General features: G+C 27.0%; 1 protein-coding gene across 2 annotated transcripts in view; it reads left to right on the forward strand.

The window, feature by feature from the left end:
• Positions 1-22,321, forward strand: part of LOC132941006 (D(4) dopamine receptor-like) — a 146,592-nt gene that overhangs the window by 2,192 nt on the left and 122,079 nt on the right. The window contains exons 2-3 of one of the 2 annotated variants that reach the window (XM_061008851.1): positions 17,131-17,276; positions 21,969-22,093. In XM_061008851.1, coding sequence (XP_060864834.1) covers positions 22,066-22,093 — 28 coding nt within the window. In that variant the 5' untranslated portion in view covers positions 17,131-17,276; positions 21,969-22,065. The remainder of the gene's footprint in view (positions 1-17,130; positions 17,277-21,968; positions 22,094-22,321) is intronic. The other variant, XM_061008852.1, reaches the window with a different exon arrangement.

A 22,321-nucleotide genomic window follows, 5' to 3' on the forward strand; every position in this document is an offset into this window, starting at 1 on the left:
TTTATGAGTTGGAGTATCTAGTTAGACTATTATGTTATACAAGAAAAATAATAATGGAGGGAATACCTACTATTATTTTATAATCAATTTAATTTGAGTTTTTTTATAATAGAAATACTTATTTTGTTTATTTTTCATTAGTTTTTTGAACATTTTATCATTTATTTAACTATTGTGTCGTTAACATTATAGTATATTATTATTTATTAATATTTGAAATTCGTTTGATTGTTGTATCTAATGTATCCTACTGTGAAATTTGACTATTTAAAAAATGTATTTCCTTATATAATTAAAAATTTTTAATTTAATTTTGATTGAGTAGTTTTTAGTAGCTATTAGTAACTAACGAGCACTATTATTTGAAATTAAATGATATTTGTTAGAACCTCGAAACATATCCTTCTAAAATGTATTACAGAATGTATGAGCAGAAAACATATACCAGTTGTTTGATTTTCATAGAACTGATAGTTCATTTAGTCGAATGTTGTACTGATATTAAAAATTTAAAAACTATGATAAATCATTGATTATTATATTAATTTTTCATTATGCTTTATTTCTCAATAGCATCTACACTTTTCATAAATGTATGTCAGCAAGCTGATTTACTTGTACCTATATTCGAATCTGTAACCTTATTGATATATAAATTGACAAATAAATTGAATCGTGTCGAATAATTCTAAGCTGATTACACACGTTGTAATTTTCTCTTCGACCTTTTTCGACATAATCCAATTTCAAGGATATTCCAATTATAAAAATATACACAAACTCGTTTCCATGTTCCAAATTCGCAATTTCGATATAAGTCACACCAAATGGGAGTATAATTTTTTTATTTCCTCCTAGATACGACAAAAATATTATACGAACGTGTTTGTTTTTTGGAAATTTGTATATTGCATAATATTATGTACCATAATATTTTTAAGGAAAAAATAATTTTGACAAAAGTGAAATTTAATGCCTGCTGGGACCATTGACTCCCAAAAGACTTGGGACGTGTATACAATAATAATGAATAGATTACCTATTTTCGATGGAAACATGTATGTTTTTGGTCGCGGCGAAGAGAGGATGAATGAAGAGAGTAAAGAAATTAATCTAAATTCAGAGATACCGATAAGGGGATTGACATAAACGCAAATAAATCGTTTTGCTACGATATTGTACACCTTTTTGCTCATGAATTGTGTCTTGATTAAAAACTATACACTACGTTTTTGTTTTCCGTGGCTGTGGCCTTTCGTCCCAGATGTTTGATCTACTCCGGATACCAATTTCCCGTGTTTTTCTCGGCATATGCTTTCTTTTATTTTAGTTTACTTACTGATTTTTGGCGAAAAAAGTACCTATACAAAGTTTTGTTGGTTAGAATGAATTCAATGTCATTAAACATAATCGATAGTATAACAAAAAATATTTAGAGAGAACATTACTGACACAAATGTTTATTTTATACACATTGATGAATTACTACTACGGTACTTTTATTTAATTAAATTTACATATTATTGAAAATAATGTGTAAAAATAAATATAAATATAATTATACTTTTGTACTTGTTACAACCAAAATAAAATATATATCACAGAATGATTAGTTATTGTATTTATTTCATAATTATTTTATATAGTGATCTTATTAATTTTGTTACATTTATTTATTTATTTATTATTTTTATTTGATCATTAAGCCCGGCAACTATGGCCATTAGCTGTTTTTTGTTTATTTGTAGGGGAGGATACTGTTGGTTGGTAAACACGTGTGTGTAGTTTTTGGCAGATTTTCAAGTGGGCACCCGTAGGTATCTGCCATGCCCGGGTGGGGGATGGCGGCACTTGTTCTCCGGACACCGTGACTTGTCCGAAGAAAAATGCCGCCTATGGCCGAGGAATCGAACTCGGGTCGGCTGCGTTGCAGCCGACGCCTTAGTCCGCTCGGCCACTCCGTCCCCCACATTTATTTTTATTGAATCATATCTACAGTAAAACACCCAGCCGAAGAGTAGATATGTAGAATATACATACTTTTAATATTTGTAATCTGTCATAGTGTCAGTCAAACTGATTTTACAATATTGAAAAATGCGGAGACCGCGTACACAAATTCCTTTAAATTTTTAAAGTAGTTTTGTGACACCGGGCGATTTAAATATAAACTTTGAAATATACGCGAAACTTTTAAATCAATAAATAGTGTAAATCCTATAGTCTACAAAAAATTTACTCGTATTTTAATGTAATCAAATTTTGAAATATTTTTTTTATACCAAACGACAAGCAATCTCTTTTAATTTTTTTATATTTAGGTTATATTTAATGTTTTTTTACGTTTTATAAATATTTGGAAATTATTAATAAATTATATTTATGTACTTAATTTACTAAAATTTGATTTTGTTTAAATAATAATGATAAAAAAAATGATTAAACTTATATTCTGGTATCAACCCATTGTTATAGTAACTATATGTATCATAAAGGAGGAGAGGGTAATAGATAATGGAGTGATCAGTTCTAGATTGTTATAATTTCATGCACGAATTAGTTATATTATTTTAGTGAACAGAATATCACCCCTATGCATTATTTTTTTATAGTGTACGTTTTTATCCGCTTCATTTAATATTTAAAACACTGCCATTTTTAATTTTCATTCGACAACCGTTATGATTTAAACATTTTTAAATATGACAATAATATACACATTAAATAAATAAATTATTCTTTAAATATATTCTAATTAGGTATGTTTATGGAAATAATAATAATAATTTAATGTTAATGTAATTTTTGAAAAATCATTCAAATTATAGTAAAACATTAAGTCTGTTTACAATAATTTTCATAGATACACAGTGTTGATAATGGCGATATCATTACATGCATATTATAGGTACTACCTATGTAATATAATAATTAAAGGTCAGAAAAGTTTGAAAAATATCGCTTTATACCTTTAACCACTCAACCTTTTAATTATGAAATAAAATATGCATTAATTATTCGTAACATAAATTACTCATGATAGATATGATATATAGGAATTGTATTGTATTATTGTGCTTATCTATTGATAATGTTTACTGTCACTTTTAAAGGATTAAAAATTAATAATATTTAATTAATTTAAAAGAATGATAAGGTTCGATATTACGAACTATTTTGATAAGTATTAAAAATGAAGATGTCAAGGAATACCTATAAGGAAATTTGTTCTGCTTAAATTAAAATATAAGAGTACTTATTTTAATGGTTACAACATCAATACTATATACTAACTGTAAACTATAATCATGTGCTTTAATAATATCTGGTAGTATATCGTAAAATATTTCTAATTTATAGAAAAATCAAAGAACTAGAGGAGGTAAATAATATATAGGTAGTAAAGCAAAGAACATTGGTGTAGGTAGTTATTAAAAATGTAAGAAAACAGAAGAAGTGATCAAAACTGTGTAAGCAAGGGGAAAGAAATAACTTAGTTGCAATTCCAACTTCAAATTGATATATTTATGATTTTGCAATTAAACTTATTTTGTAAAATGTTACTGTAGTTACAATTCTTAAGATAATTTAATGCAACCGTAAGAAATACAGTGTGTGAAAATTAATTATTTCAAACGTGTTGATAACGAAGATAATATAATAATAATGATGATGTTAAACAACACAAAACTGTTCAAAATTAAATTTTTTAATAACCAAAATTAATAAATTAGTTGATAAATAATTTACGTATATTACTTATCTGTGTGGAACAATTATATGTCATCGTTTAAAAATAAATACAATATTAAACATATAATTCTATTTATATTACCAATATATAATTTATAATATGAAATTTTTGTAGAAAATTAGTTATTGCGCAATGATTGATAAATTATTTTTGTAATGGTTAGTCGTCTGTGATGATTTATCATAGCCCATATAGGTATGAGGGATAAATTAAATCTCAGACCAAATGAATAATGTATGTAATAAATAATCATGTCAAAGCATGGTCAAAAGGATTAGTCAAGAAAGATTTTCACTATCCTGCAACAATCGAATAACAGTTAGACTAGGGTGTCTCTCGTGAATTTCTATCTTGCAGTGTGTTCTTATGTCTGGGTTGAAAGAACGAATAATCGGTGGCCATGAACTCTAAACGACCAATCCAAACGTGTGTAGCTGTATCAGTGTTGTACGAGACTTTAAATTTCATATATACGTGAACTCGAATACGAACTGGCTGTTATATAACTTCCCCTTAACTCGTGGAAAGGGTGGAGATTTCACTAGTCTAGCGTGCAGTACGGCGGTGGTGTATTTGATAGGGGAAACCCATCAGATTGACGTTTTCTGTTGACGGGAAGGGTGAAAGAATAAAATTTTACGACACAAAGTTTTTCCGATGCTGGAATCTGATTCGTTAGTTTTATTGTTATTCGCGGTGGTAGTATATTAACACTTATTTTTTATGATTAGGTTAGCCCCCCGTGTAAGTGAATAAAACAGACATTGATTATATAATTAATGTTTTTTTGTAAACTCAACTGTTTGCAATAAATTATTGTAATAGTATTTCATTTTTATTTTTTAGTTGAATACCAAATATAGTATTAAATGTATTTTATACTCTATGGGTATAACCGTATGATAAATATTTGCGTTTGATAATCTGTAAACTCTGTGGTTTAAATTGTATTTTTCTCTTAAATGCATTCTATCTCTATGGGTAATACTAGTAATAATACCTATATCTAGAGAATATTTCAGAATATATTTTTCAGTATCGGAACCTTTTAAAAATATTTTTTTTTATGAATTTATGATGTTCAAATATTTATCACCTTTCGTTTTGAATTAATTTTGTGTATCTGCAAGTTCAGATTATGTTAGTATTAGTTTATCTCGCTTACTTTTCTATGCAAGATATGGCTCACCTAAATGATAAAAAATTACAGAATTACAGGTCAGATATAGGTACTAATTCATTTAAATATTTACTTTTTATTTGAAAGATCACGTCCGTGAGTTTCTGTTTGACGGCCGGCTTATAACTTTTATTTCATCGACGATGATGTTTCGGTAATATATATACATTAACTTAATAGATTTGGTCGTCTTATATAATATAATAATAATCTATAATTATTATTATTATTATTATATTATTATTGTTTATTAAACGCCGAAACGGCAATTTTACATATTATTACAAATAGGTATGGTATAAGTACAGTAAGGTAGAATACATAAATAATTAATTAGATACATAAATAATTTAGATAAAATTATAAATATTTCAGAGTATAGATAAATAGTATAATTATAAAGGTAGAAGTATAATTAGTTGCCTAAGGATTAATGGTTGTTCGCAGCTCTGAGCATGCGGTGTAGAATGTGGTTGTGCCCATACGAGGTCTTGTGGGTTGGGACATAAAAATGTGATTGGTTTCTGGAAGAATGAGAAGGAACTCTAAATGGTATGGCTGCAAGGAGATCAGGAACGTCCAAAGAACCACTTAGAATTGAATTTAGAAAGTCTAAGTCTGCCTTTGTACGACGAGAGGTAAGAGTTGGGATGTTCAAAGCTTGCCTTATGTTGGAATAATCATGGTTTTCGTGATAAATGTTCATTTTGAAGGCAATAAAGTTAAGAAATTAATTTTGGACGCGTTCAAGTCGTAGCTGGTCTTTGACTAAATACGGTTGCCAGATCACAGATCCAAATTCAAGAAGAGAGCGAACAAGGGCATAGTATAAAGTACAAAGGCATCCAACCGACTTAAATAATTTAGTATTACGTATGATGAACCCGAGGACTTTAAGTGCTCTATTAACCATCGAATTTATGTGAGTGCTAAAATATAGATTAGGCGAGTAAATTATACCAAGGTCATTAATGGAGGAAACTCGTTCAAGTTCCGTGCCGTTAAGAAAGTATGTGGTTAAAATTGGAGTTAAAGATCTGGAGAAGGAAATAACGTTACACTTAGAAAGGTTTAGGGTTAAACCTAAATGAGAGACCCATTCTGTAAAAATGTCTAATTCACTCTGAAGTAGGGTGGAATCTGAAGGGGACCTAATTTTATGAAATATCTTTATATCATCCACATACAACAAACATTTTACTTGGTTAAGTCGTATGGAGACAGAGTTAACAAAAAGTGAAAATAGTCATGGGCTTAGGTGGCTGCCCTGGGGAACGCCAGAAGTTGTTTCAAATGTTTTTGAAGAGGAGCCCAGTATCGATACGAATTGGTTTCTTCCAGTTATGTAAGATTTAAGCCAAGATAATAGTGGGTTACCAACTCCCATGCTTTCAAGTTCGTTTATTGATATATTGTGACTGACAGTGTCAAAAGCCTTATTAAAATCCGTTGTTATGGTATCGACTTGATGACCAGATTCGAGGCATTCGACAATGAACGTCGTAAAAATAACACTGCAAGTGATGGTAGATTTTCCCGGGCGGAATCCATGTTGCTCATCAATTAAAATATGATTAAAACACCTAATATAATATAAATATCGCAAGATAACAGAAAAGTGGTTGAAAATAATTTCATTTAATTTGGTTATACATGAAATATTAATAACTTAATTAACTTCATAACTTACGAAGTTCATAGTTTAGTATAGTTATTAATCAATTGGAGTTATGAATATTATGAAACTATATCATGGTATTTTGTTTGATAAATATAAAATAAGAAACTAAATTAACAAAATAAGACTACCTGTAGAAGACTTTTTTAGAATTTAAAATGCTAATTATCTTATTTTATTTATGAAGGGTCAAATGTATAATTATATTATTATTTTAAATGTTGTTCAAAGTTTATCATCTTAAGTCAATTAGTAACAGAACTCGAACTCATCATTGTTCCAGCTCTGTTACAATTTTGTATCCAAAACATTACCTAACTCTATAGTGAAAATTATTTTTAGCAATTACTGTGTTGATTATTGCTTATAATATTATATTAAAGGATGTTATTAGTTCTCATTAAATATAATTTCGTAAAATTATTATTATTATTTTTTTTTTTATTGATCATTATAGTTTCAGATTTAATGAATATTGAATAGGTATATTTATTTATGTACCTGCATTGTGTAACATGTTTATTTAATTTAATTATATTACAGGCAACTGCCCAGCTATAGGAACAATAATCATTTTGTTCTTAAATATATATTATAATATAGCTACAGTAGTCTGTATAGATATAACAATAATATTTATAATATTGAACATTATAAAAAGGTCCTATCAAAAAATAAATAAATACCTAAGTTGGTACTGTAAATTATTGTTTGTGACAATTTCCACTAGGTATCAAAGGTTTTCGATTGGCCAATTTATACAGTTTATTCTTTATGGCTTATATTTGTTAAGTATTGTATTTGATTTTGAAAATATCTGTGTTTATAAAAATATACAATATAAGTTTAGATAGGGAAAATCAATTATTGACTGATTATATACATTTTATTCTGTATATTTACTGTTGCAATTTCAGTAAAAAAACCGTTGTATGGCTTTTTTTTGAAAAACGCCTTTTTCCTAATTTTATTAGTTTATATAGTTTTCTAATACAATTGTTTGTGTGCAAAGTTCTGTTTTCGTCGATAATTTAGTATATGAATGAAACCATACATTTTACCAATGTATTGCATTATTTTATATTGTTTATAATCAGTTTAAATAGTTTTTATGTTTTTAGTGAAGTGAAAAATGTGGCTTATGTAAATGTTTTTTTCGTCAGTATAGATTGTGATTTTTTTTTTTGAAATCATCAGTGTTACACAACAATTTCATAATAATATAATCATACATTTTTATCGGTAATGTTATACAGTTGGTAATCAAATAGTAAAATGTACGGTATGCTTGTTTTTAACAAAGTAGCTTTAACAAAAAATAGAATTAGTTCAAAAATTATTATTAGCGACATAAAAATATGCACAAAATCAAATCTAGTCGTACTTTGTTTTGTTGATTTTGTTATTTTAGGTATTAGACTCGGAATTGTATTAATTATAATAATATTAATAATTTGCAGAATGTTTAATCAGTTTTATGATAAACTTTATTATATTATATGTTTAAATAGTGAATAAAGTCAATGGTAAATTAAGTTCTATGTTCTGTTCCACGAGAGAAGAACATTCCATAAAAACCAGTTTTTCTGCATGTACCCACGCGACATACTGCCATAGGAGAATCAGGGTGACGCGAGGGTATGTGTAGAACGTGCCTATTCTCTCGTAGAACAGAATCGTTTAATCATAATCGTTTTAATACCCCCCCCCCCCCCTCCCCCCACAGCATAATACATATTGTGTTATATATTTTTAATATTGACATGCATGTATCAATATTGCCTATTCTAAGTGCCGTTTGATATTTAAACTCGTATAATATTACATTACCTATATTATATTTTTAACAATCACTTTCTGTATCTTCCTACTATTATTAAAATAATAATTTTAGATTTTGAGTGGAACGATGAATGTATTGATCTTATAACAATGTGTGTTTATATTTATATTATTTTTATTTGTACCTGAAGATACTTTTTATAGTAGAAAAAATGTTTCAATGTCTTTTCTAATAGGATTGTGTATCTAGTGACTAGTTGGTACAATGCAAGGTCAAAAATAAAAATTCCCAGTATACATTCTTTAAAATAGGGCAAAAAAAGAAAAAAAAAAGGCAAACACTGGAATTTTTTTACCTGTTGTTGACAATTTTATTATATTAATTCTTATATTTTGTTGTAATTCATAAACGAATAACGGTACATACTTGGAATTTGCACTAAGTATTTATACGAAAATCTTCTACACATGGTGTGGTTTATTTTTGATTTATTTATAGAATATTAAATTAAATATTAATAAAAAAATTTACATTGGTCAAAAAAAAAATTGTACTAGATTTAAAAAATAATTGAGTATAAATATTCAGTATTTTTATTATGAGAGTTTGAAGTTAAAATGTCGACTAAATTGGATATTCACACATAAAATTACATGATATTAGTTTTTTTTTATGTAATTCAAAGAGTAATAATCGTAGAAACTTTGGAAAACTTCACTGTTCCTTAAACTATAATTTCCTATACTCAATAACATATTTAAAATATTTATACTAATTTAAAGCTAATTATAGTCATATGAATTTTTCTCTTTTTTTTCTGAAAGTATTGATAACAATTTTTATGCTCGGTCAAAAGCTTAAAAAATAAAAACTATATTCCTAACTAGTTTTTATACTGACACGCAATAATAAAAAAATAGCAATTTTAAGTTAAAATGTAGACAAAATAGGAATTTTTTATCAAAGAGTTATGATTCTTAAGTTTTTGGTTGTAATTCAACAATGTTTGCGAGGATTTGACATTTTAATTCATATTATTATATTTTAGTATACGCTATGACATTTCCAAAATCATAAAAATTTTTTTACAATGTAAAAAATATAGTTATTTTAAAAAACTACATTTAATTATTAGCAGTATTTGAAATATTTTGGCATAAAAATATGTACTTCACACATTTTAATGAGTAGAGAAACTACTGCTATAGCAGTAATAAAAGTGATGTAATTTTGAGAGCTTTTCAGAAAAATTCAAATGTGAACTATCCATCGACGGGTTAAGGTACTACCTTACTTGCCAACTTTTTTTAAAATGGACTTTATATGTTGTCTTATTTATTGGATAGTAATTTTACGTAAATATATTGTATTTATTAAACGTATTTTTAATAAACTTTATTTTTGAAAAATTACAATTTATACTACTTACTTACAAAAGTAATTTATTTACATCAAACTAATGAACTATAATATTAATGAAAAACCTAAGAAAATTATATGAAATTAAATCACATTGTTGAGACACCTAATGATTTTAAACTATGTAAATGTTCGAGTTACAGCTCTAACTCCGTTTTAATCGTCTGGACGTGTTCTCGGAAATTGTGTTTTATGTTAGATGACTGACAAGCTGGTTGGAATTGGATTGATATTTTTCATAGAAGTATATGAAGCAAAAGTGTAGCAGTTTCATTGATTTAATAGATTTTGAGTTGATATTTTAGGGATTTTTATGAGTTGAACTACGGTTATTCGGAAGGCTTGAATAGTTAAGTTACGAGAGTTTTTACAGAACTCAAGATTATAATGTCATAGGCCTACAGTGGTGTTAGTAGAGTTTTATACAAAATAAACTTAAAAAATGTAATGATATGTTATCATATTGTATCTTAACAAGTGAAATCTGCAGTTCAACTTCTTGCACTTATCTTAATGATGAGAAGACCAGGTTAAACGTAATTTCAGTATACTATAGGCTAAGGCCTAAGATATTTAATATCAGATGGGCGAAGTAATTATGATGTAATTAATAAATAATTTATGAGAATGTGACAAAGGAGGACTTTGATTCGTTAACACCTGTGAAAATCGAATTTAAGGGGGGGAGCTAACATTTTTAACACCAATATGAGCGAGGGGCTTCGATCCCATACAAATAAAACACTGTCTTTTTTTTTGCAAGGGCTAACGGGATACGGGGGGGGGGGGGCTAAGCCCTCTTGATTTTCGCATATACGTTTGTTAATTTATGTCTAAATATTCGTTTTACTTTACTTAACTTTTATAAAAAATACTGATTTTACAAGTTAATAAAAAAGGTCTTATATTTTAGACATACAACTAAATTTAGATGTCTATTGACTTGTTGTTTTTAAAGGAGGTGTGTGGAATAAGCTAGAAAAATTGAGCATTAATATTTTCTATAAAACTATTATTTAGTGCGGAATTTGTGCTTTTAAACGGTAACATTTTCAAAATTAAAGCTCAATTTAATGGAATTTTTAAATTTATTGGCACTGGTTCCGGTTTTATCACCATAGGCTACATATCATGAACCTATTACCTTTAGTACGCAAAAATAATAACTCAAAAACTAGTCGTATGTATTTTGATTCTGATAGTCAGCATTTTCAGAAAAGTTTCCCACTAAATAATTTGCAGTAGAAATGGGGGTTCTCATTCAAAAAACAGAAGTTTGTATCTCCAAAGGACAACTCCTTAGTTAGCAAAAAAAATCTCAAACATTTGAAAATTAGGTCTTTAAGTAGGTATATTTAAAATTTCTAAAAATGTGATTTCGAATAATAACTGTATTATTGAAGAAAAAGGAGGGCAAGAATGCTTTGTAAATCACCCTGTATATAAATAAAAGGCAATGTTTGCGTGTGTGTGTGTGAATGTAAGCAAACTACAGCAAAGTCTATCGAATTCATGGTCCTGAAATTTGGTTCATAGGTATAACCCTATACCCAAGGACCGAGGGTATGCACCACAAAGCCAATTTTTAAAATGTTGTATTTTAAAGAGGTGCTCAGGGTAAATCTATTGGCATTATTTAATTTGTTACGGGCAACGCCGTACAGGATCAGCTATAATAATTAATAAATATATCTACTCTATGAGATCAAAGGCATAAAGCGGATGACCCTTATGCAAATCCAGTTTTTGACCGATTTTCATATAATATATTTTCGTCAATGGATTCAGCAATAAAATAGTTATTAAGATCTGATATCATTTTACACCTGTAATTTATATTTAGTCATAACAACCTAAATAACTGTGTTAAAAATCTGTGTAGAATACATTAAAATTGTATATTATATTAATACGAAATTATTTTTTTGTCGTACCAATAACTCTGCCGGAATTCTAACTTATAAGTATTGAAAAATATACTATACTATACTATACTATTGTTTGGAAAAATAGATAATCATAGAAAAGGTATTGTTGAGTAGAATTGCACATGCGTTATTTTGCCGTCGCGTCGAGACATTTAATGGATCGACCTATGGGTGTTACTATTATTATTAGGGCTAGGATTTTGTATGCATTACACAACAGTAAAATATGTATTTCATTTTGATAAAGTATTTAATAAAAATGTCGTTCGTATATATTGTAAGTAGCATACTACTAGATAATTTTCCTCTGCAAGGAAAATTGAGGATTCATAGATAATATGTTTTTGGGTATAGTGCAGTGGAAAAATATCTTGTAGTCATGCTACGATTTGTTAGGAATTAAATTAAATGTTTGTTATTCGCAATAAGATTAGCTGGAAAAAAATTTACTCAGACCAAAAGCGTATACCATATTGTGTCCGCAAAAACCGGGTACTCTATTTAACTCAGTACTCTGTATGTATTTTAGAATTCTGTCTGCGAGAGATTGATGATCCAATGGTCTAGTTTCGTGTCACCCAAATAGAATTCAAAAATATGTATAGGGTCGTAGGGTACTGAGTAATATAGGTAATTTAGTTATACAGTGTACCCTGTTTTCGCGGACACACGGTATAATATGTTAAAATATGATAAAATATACAATGAAATTATTACCAATAATTATTAAGTGAAAGTTAAGTATGTTCTAATAACTATAATTACTATAAAATAGATTGCAAGAGAAAACCGATGTTACTTTTGTTTCTGTAAGGTAAGGTGCAAGCTTATTAATTTTTGTTGTACGCCAGTTTTATTCTCAAATAAATCCATAACATTTTATTAGATTTTAAATTGTATCGTCAAAGACAAATTTACTAATTTTATTGAATTGAAACAAATTATCAGCGTAATATGATGCGGAATTTTCGTCCAATATTATATCTAGAATTGGCATCACTTTCGTTCAAATATACCAAAAAACATCCAATATTCGTGTTTATACTTAATAGTTAAAATATGTATAAATATTAGACGTATATTATATTACATAAAATGTTTAACTTTTATGGCTAAGGATTGAAAATTTAAAACAAGGTAAATAGGTTATATATAAATTACTTTATTCACAATAATATCATCCAATATACTTGGTAATATCATAGGCTGACTGACCGTTTTCGCTCAGAATCGTTTTTCTTATACAATGATATTATATCATTGAATTCAAATTTAACACCATCCATTACAGTGACCCACTTGTAACCTACTGTACAGCAGAGCGACATCCACTTATCCACCTTTTTTGTGTTTATTGACATTTTTTTTTAATTGAGTTGTTTTTAAATTTATCATTGTTTCATTATCATAACCATGGAGTTTTATATTATTAACAATAATTTTTATTATTTATTGTTATCTGAACTAGTTATTTTTCATTTCTAAGGTACAGTAATTTCATTATTTCAATCTATTAATAAAGGCCAATGTTATAACATAAATATTATATCTAAATCGTGACCCGAGATTGTTTATTTTCGTAATCCTGATGGTGGACTTGAAATGTTTAAATATTCATTCTATATAAAAGAAAGTTTCGAAAAGTAATGTTTTAGACTTTTTCAGTACAAAATAGACAACTATAGCTGTTCAATTTTAATTAGGTATGTTTCAGTAGGTATTTTAGCTTTTGAACTTGACGTTCTTTTTGTACAAAGCACTCTCACAAGTAGTATAATCGATTATGATATTTCTAAGTTTCATAAATTAAATTTTTGTATAAAGTTAAATTCTATAGTTAATTTAGGAATAATTATTTATGCTTGGTATTTATTTACAATTTGTTTTGTTTAGTGTCTCGATTATTGCCTTAGTAACTTATTTATCATATACTTTATTTGTCCTTGTAACCTACTTAAGCTATCTATTTTATTTTAGTATCTGCATGTTCATCTTTATGTACGAATCTATTTGTATACATTGTAATACCTACTCAAAGTTTCAAATATTCAAGTTACTGGTAATTTCAGTATCTGATAAACGGTGCACATGTTTATCGTGTTCTTGTATTTTTCTTGTATAAAACGATTAGGATATTAATATAGTTATACAAAAACTAAAATAAACACACATCCAATCCTAGTAAATATCAACTTATACGCTAGTAATAAAATTCGTATCCTTTTAACTTTTTGATTTAATATATATATTATACTCGGTATCCTCCAAGCATGCTCACCCCCATTATTTCCTTTAATAATGAATATATTTCAATTCTGATTTTTGGAATTCCTAAGTATATTCAAGGACCTTATTTTAGAATACGAGTAGTTGTATCTGCATAATAGCTTACAGGAAAATAAATTGGTTCTCATTTTAAAAAAAACGTTGTCTCACCACAGAACACTCTTTAAATGGAATAAAAATCTAAACCTAAAAGGTTGAAAATATGGTATACTTACATAAAAATTCCAAAAATAGAATTTACTTAAATTCATTATTAAATGAAATAAATGGGTTGAGAATGCTTGGCGAATCTTCACTGGTTATCTGCAAACATGTATAAAGGTACTATGATTCGTTGAGGTGGTTTATAAGATGTTCTTCGGCTCTCCCCTTTATTGCTGAATTGTTAATTGATTTTACAAATTTGTGCATCTCGATAGTTATAATTGTGATTACTAATATACTTGTCAATTCCGTCGTTCAATAAGACTATAGCTTACATGTTAATATTTGTTGTACTTTGAGAACTAAAGGCCAGTCGGTTCATGCAACGAAAATATATTATGTGACTTTCTGAGTATTATGGACGTACAGAGCAATGGCTTTATAGTAGGTAACTAATTAATGGACTTCCTTTGTTGGAATTTATTAATTTAAAAGTCTTAATAAAATACGTGTTTACACTGCCTGAATGCTAATTTCTTGGTTTCTTTACGCAATTTATGAGTCCAAAATGAAACATGTCCATTGTTCAATAATTATTAATGTTTTATTGTTGAATACAATTGAATGTTCTCAAATTTACATTAGGTAATAGGTTCTATAATGGTAAACACATCCTAACAACGCATAATAAATACTGGTTGCTATACCTACCTACTTATTAAATATAGTTGAAGTAGGTATGAAATAATATTAGGTAGATGATCTAATCTATTTACCTAATTTTAATAAAAACAATATTATAAGAGAATCTTGGAAATAGGTCAAAAGATTACCAGGTCAAATATTATTACTTTTACTGAATTTAACGTGGCATTGAATGAAGTAGTGGCTAACTGTAGACGAAAAGAGAGTAAATTGTAATTTTATCTACTCAACAATATATTATGTTATGAGATATTAAACGTATACAATACCTACATAATATATAAATTATATACGTATACTATATAGTATATACGTATCAATGTTTTAATAAATTATAACTTATAATTTATTAAAACATTTTCTTTTTTTGCTAGCGGAAGAGAAATTTACCCGTCTCCATTAAATCCGTGTCTGAATGGTCGAACCCTATTAAAGTTCTACACAATTTATACTATAGAGGAATTAATATAGCGTGGATTTATGTGCACTAACTCCAGCTAAATATGCACTGAAAATGTTTTAATATGCATAAATATATTATATGTACACAAAGGTGCGGGAAAGTGGGTTCTGTTATACTGTACAGTTGTAGGTTAGGTTAGGTTAGAGTGGTTCACTGTAATCGATCTGTTGTATTTGAATTCAATGATAAATCATTGCATACGAAAACAATTCTGAGCAAAGACAGTCTGTCAGCGTAATTAGTAATTACTAAGATGTATATTTTATGATATTATTGCTATTAAAGTAATTTATTTTACTAATAGTTATATAGTAGATTGAATTAATCTTTGACTAAATCATTGCATTTGAAAATGACATCGGGTGTTTAAAATACAATAACATACTTTAAGAGTTTCAAGTACCCACAAATAGTATTTTTAAATTACAAAAAAATAACTAAAATTAAACAAATTCTTCGATTAAATATCTAGTTTTTTATAAAAATATGTTTATATATTTTTATACTTTTTGTTTACATTATGGAATAGCTATGACCTACAAGAACCCTTGTATTAACATTTTTTATAAATCCCCCTCAAAGTTGTTAAAAATCAAAACATTGTTTCATAATTTATACATACGTGTAAAAAGCACACATAATTGTAAAACCAATACATTCATCGGTTCGCTCAGAATCTAAAAATAAAAATAATAATATGCACTCAACGATCATCAAAAAAAAAATTGTATATAATATTGTGTAATTGAATAGCGCGTTTATCGTGGTAAACTTTCGCTTCATCTAACTTGCATAATAGAATTTGACCATCAGTTGAAAAGACAGTTTCCCCAAAATCACAACTACGAAGAATATTTGATAACGAAGGTTTATCTTTCAGACATTTTTAAAAAAATCTCGACATGTGACGATAACGATAAACGCGTGAACGTCATGTAAAATATTTTGACGCAACTTATACAGTATTATCAATGGTCCGAGATCTGACGTTTTCTTATTTTATCATGTGCCCATAGGCGCAACTAAACTTCTAAAACATGGGGTGATATATATTTAAAAACATAAAATGTATTTCACTATAATAATGCAAAAACAAGGGGGATTTAATGCTTTAATAAGAACTTGGGGTGCTAAAGACCCTTTTGCACCTCCCTAGTTGCACCAATGCCTACACTGATAGCTAAATACCATTTATAGATATCGTAACTGGGTGTCGGAACTGGATATCAGGGTACATGACGTAGGGACATATATAAATTAATTTTCGATTTTTATCGAAAAATATAAGATCAATATTCAAGGAGAGTAATAATTTTTGTTTCATGTTGAAAATAATTCTTTGAAATTTTTCGAAAATGTCTAGAAAATATATAAAAGTTCAAAATTTAATATGCACCAAAAAAGTTAAATATTTTTAAATCTCTATGCCATGAAAAGAATAAAAATGTGCTTACCTAACATGTCACACGATTGTCGATTAGCCTGAATAAATATGCAAGTGAATATACTAATCCACTCTCTATAGTTATTATTGTTTGAAATAAGAACAACAATTTAACTAATTTAATGTGCAAACATAGCCCATAGATTATAGAAACTTAAAAATATTATTAACATCTGAATAATTCCCGTGAAAATAGTATGAATAGATTATTACACAGTTTTTTTCAATATAATTTTTAATATATTGTACCTTTTTATAAAATAAAAAAATGAAAGGACTAGGTATTGAGTATATAGATTGCATTTTAAGCTCAATGCTAAAGTTTATGGTTTTCTGATTGTTTTAGGAAAATTTCTGACATAAAAAGGATAAATATTCTCAAGAGCTAGGGGGAAATCTATCTACACCCTTACTCAAGCGTCACCGGATATTGGTAACTATGGCAACGACCGTCGCGACAGATGGACAGCCGACATAGAAGGCATAATTATGGTACGTTACTAATGCAGAGTAAAATAATATAATATAGAGACCTAAAATTAATGTAATAAACAATATTACTGTATAGTAAAAATTACAATTTAATTCGCAGACAATTTTATTCAGGTTATTATATACTATTATAATTATAGATAACTTTTTAAAGTTCTCTAATGTATTGGAAATGTTTGTTTTTTATGGATATTTTATTTAATTAATATTATGAATTTATTTACTATAATTTGAGTAATATGCATAAACGCACAATTATTTATGTAATATTATTATTAAAATAATTGTCATAGCGATGATAGCAATCAAATAATATGAATTAATAAATGATTATATTAATATTGTTTTATTTTTTTATTCAAAACATTAAATTTGATGTTTGTCTTATTTACAATGTAGATTCTACTTTAAATATAAAATAATATAATATCTAGTCAAATGTTATAAACTTATAAGCTTATAACTCTTATATTACTTTGAGATTATTTCAGTATTAAATTTTTATTTAAAAAATCTCTTTAATTTCCAAATGAATTTAAAACTATAGGAGTTTTCATTAATTTGGTTCATTGGGCTATAAATTGAAAATCTGATTGAAGTGATGTTGATTATTTAAATATATTTATAATCAAGCATTTTTGACAAACATCGGTCTTTAACTCTTTAATAAATAAAATAAGAAGAGGCCAGAAATGTGTTGTTTATAATAAAAAGGTGGGCAAGTGAGTATCACTCTGCTTTACAGTAGGTTACAAGTGAGTCTGTAATGGATGGGATTAAATTTAAATTCAATGATATAATATCATTGTATAAGAAAAAAGATTCTGAGCGAAAACGGTCAGCCTATGATATTACTAAGTATATTAGATGATATTATTGTGAATTAAGTAATTTACATATTACCTATTTACGCGGAATTTGTTTTAAAATTTTTAATCCTTAGCTATAAAAGTTGAACATTTTATAAATTTAAAACTATAAAATAATTATTAAATTTTAAATTGGATAAATTTTGTCAAAATCTGAACTTTAAATGCTTATAAAAAATATGTGTCTATGTATTTTTAATATTTTTCAACTGCTAATGTAACGATATATCAGGAGCCTTGCATTAAATTTTCACGCATTTTTACCCAACAAATAAAATTTTAATGACAATTATAGAAAAAACACTAAAAAAATTGAAAACTGATAATGTCTGCAATAAGCTCAAAAAGAGTCAAAATATTTTCAAAATTTTATTTTACATTCAGTAAAATTTTAATGTATCTACAGTTATTTGTTTTTGAATTACAACAAAATAACAAAAGTTTCTCGCTACATGAAAAATCCAGTAAATATCCAATCATGTAAAAATATGAAATTCAAACGCTCATAAAAAATAAATTTGATTTACTTGTAGACATACACTTTTGAGGAATCTTGTGTTAAATTTTAAAATCTTAGATTTAAATAGAATATTTTTTATGAATTTCGAATTCAAAATAATTTGCACATTTTCGTGAATTTTACGTATTTTGTCAATATTTGAACTATAAATGTTTAAAAAAAAATATTGTGATCATGGATTTTTAACATTTTTCGTTTGAATTTTAAATAATAAGTTAAGAGCCTTCTTTTAAAATTTCAAGCTTTTTTACCCAGCAAATAAAATTTAACAAAAAACTAAAAAAAATGGAAACTGAAAATAACCGTAAACAGCTCAAAATATTTTGAAAATGTCATGGTGTATAAAAAATGAAAATATAAACATTCAGTCAAAATTTCATGTATCATTTGTTTTAGAGTTACCTACACCAAAAACTAAAATCGATTTTACACAAAAATTCCCGTTTATCTTAATTTTTCTTTTGTTTTTTTACGTAGCTTTTGAAAAATACTGGACATTTTTATTTTTGACTGTTTAAAGTACCAACTAGATTCATTTTCCTATCAGAAAAGATACTGTTGAAGAAAATCCAAGTACTTTTGCTGTCTTAAAAGGTGATGACAGGCACAAAAAAAATTTTTAAAAAATACACAAATCTTTGTAAAATAATACATTTGTCGCTCCGCACAGAATCTAAAATATAGTTTATTATCTTTAATAATATGATTAAAAAGTTTTTTATTAATTTATGATGGTAAAATATACAAAGTATTATTTAGTAATTAACCTTGATCTATCTATAATCTAACAAAAAAAAGGACTGTATGTCAACTATAGGGAGCATTGAGCGAATTTTTTCGGTGGTTACTCCCATTGGTGCTACGGGGTCATAACAAGCTCATGTTTATCAATACATTTCTATGTTAGGTAATATTTGTTTATATTTTATATATTTTTTTTTTTTAGTTTTAATGTGAAATCTATACATTAATTATATTAATAACATTCTATGAGTGTGCAGTTATATTTAAATAGTATTTAATGCAATTAAAATACTATAAAAATAAATACAAATAATATTCTAAATTTTATTGTATAAAAATCAAACCACTATTATTACGAATAAAATTCGTAGTTTATATAAATTTGCATAAAGGTCAAAAGCTGCGTGTTTAACTGTTTCTTAAATTACCACTAGTACTTTTTGCACTATAAACAACGACGATAAAAAATATTGGTAGGCCGTTGGAAATATAAACGAAAATTATTAGAGATGCATTGTAGGTATAACAGAAGTAAGTAGGTAGCGAAGTTTATTAATTTACTTTACTCTATTTTATTATTGTACTGGAGTACACATAAACAACAATCTATAACTTTTTCAACTATAAAAAGTCAATATGAAGTTTTTATGAAAAAGTGTGTCTGTTGAATAATATGTTTAAGAATAACATATTGTAAGTTTTTAAACTTAAAATTTTGTTTATAAATTTACGTTCAAAATCGTTTTTTAAGTACGATAGTTGTTTTAAATTCACTATTTTACTTTTACGCAACCATCCCTGTGGTTAAAAATAATGAAGTAACTCACCGACGTTTGAATAACGTTATAATTTTTAATGTTCCTCATTACTACATAATAGAAAATACTGAATAGTTACGTACATGCCTACTTGTTGTAACCTTTTGTGTAACAATTAAAAACTTATGAACCTATATTGGCTATTATTCTAATGATTAGTATTGTATGGCGTATTATATTGTCATTTTACGATATCAATTATATTATTATCCTCCGACATTCACAATACACAATCATTCTTAATTCGGTGTTTTTTTTAATGATTTTTTCTGACTGCACAAACTTATTACCGCTCTTGGGTTATAGCAGGGAATTTGTCTACGCACACCAAACCCTACAAACTAATATCTGTTGAACTGTCAGGGGCGATTACAAGGCCCCCCACCCCCAAGCTGTATTTCTAAACAATTTTATACTGTTAAGAACAAAATTACAAAAAAAAAAATCATCGACATTTTCTGAAAATTATGACTTGGTCACCCCTAATTATGTCTCTGGAGCCGCTCTTGCGAACTGTGCCGGCTATACTACTTAGTACCTACTAACCTACTGCCTACATTTTTTACTTTCATAAGACTGCATATAGGTACTCAGAAACGATATGTAAAAACATATAAATCCCGACTCTCTCATGATATACCAAATAAATCAATTTATATTAATGTATTATTTTTATTGTAAATTTGTAAATAATAATTTAATAATTTTGTGTGTAAATATAGGTAATAATACTTACTAAGTAATATTTACTTGAAATAGGTAATTACTAATTTGTAGTAATAACTGTTTATAAAAATAAAAACAATCAATTAACTAGGTAGGTACCTAATTTATTTATAAGTTTTGTAGTATAATTTTCAAAACTACATTAAATAATAGTCAAAATGATAATTTGGACTGAATCAAAATGCATCTAGACCACTACAACTTTAACAAAGTAAAATTATTAGGATATGTTTAAGTAAAAATACTTTAATTGGTTCAACTAAAGAAAACTTTAAGTTATTGGATGTGCTACCAGTTGAGTCTGTGTATAAAAAAATAACTATTGTATGTATGTAATATAACTAAAAACTTTTAATACTTTCTGGATATGAAAAAAGTAATAATTAAAAGAGAAAATAGGGCATTTGATGTCAGAATGGAGTGTTCTAGAAAAGCGTTTGGTCAAAAATGCATAGATTATCTAGGTCCAAAAAACTACAACTTAATGCCAGTAAATATAAAAGGGGGCATATTCTATACAAAAAAGAATCGTTTAACTATACAAATGAAAAAAAAAATTCAGATTTGGTTATAATTTTCAATACTTGAATAAATAATAAGGAATTATATTTAGCTGTTGTAATTTAATAATTAGTTATAAGTATTCTAATTGTATAAATTTATTACTCAGTTCTTGTCCGCTTTTCTTATTTATAATTAAATAGTTCATATTATGATATTATATAACTCTCTACCACCACCACAAGAATGTGCTAGAAGGTGGTAGATATTTTTTTTGTTTTAAAAAAAATTTTTAAAAAAAATAGTATAATAATGAATAATGTAAACAAATTTTTTTTTTGAAGTTCACTTAATTATTGTTTTATAATATACAATAAAATATATCATCCTCAAATTCTTTTAATACTGCACAAAATGTGTCTCATTGCACACTAAAAAAAACCCCAATTCTCATGATTAATTGTAATACTATTATTAGATAAACTTATGCATATTTGTATTCTACTAATTATAGGTACCTGCAATTTAAAGTCATGGAGAGGGTATCATCGATGCAGGATTTCGAGTAGTTAAAATGCCGAGTACCATCCACTGGCCACGGATGAATCATTATGCACGTTGACCAGGACTGGCACAATGGTAAGGTCATATTATATAAATTAAGAATGCACATTAGTGAATTTATAAAACCTGAATTTTGGAGACAAGCTTTTTTAAAATTTAACGAAATCTAATCGATTTGGACTTGCAGATTTTCATTCAAACCCTAACCGAATCTAATTATTTAGATTTTCTAATCCAAATATATATTTTTTTTTAGTTATAAAAACCTTAAAAAAATTCTAATTCTATAATATTATGACAAAA

This window comes from Metopolophium dirhodum, chromosome 3 (assembly GCF_019925205.1).
Source record: "Metopolophium dirhodum isolate CAU chromosome 3, ASM1992520v1, whole genome shotgun sequence".
Classification (NCBI taxonomy): Eukaryota; Metazoa; Arthropoda; class Insecta; order Hemiptera; family Aphididae; genus Metopolophium; species Metopolophium dirhodum.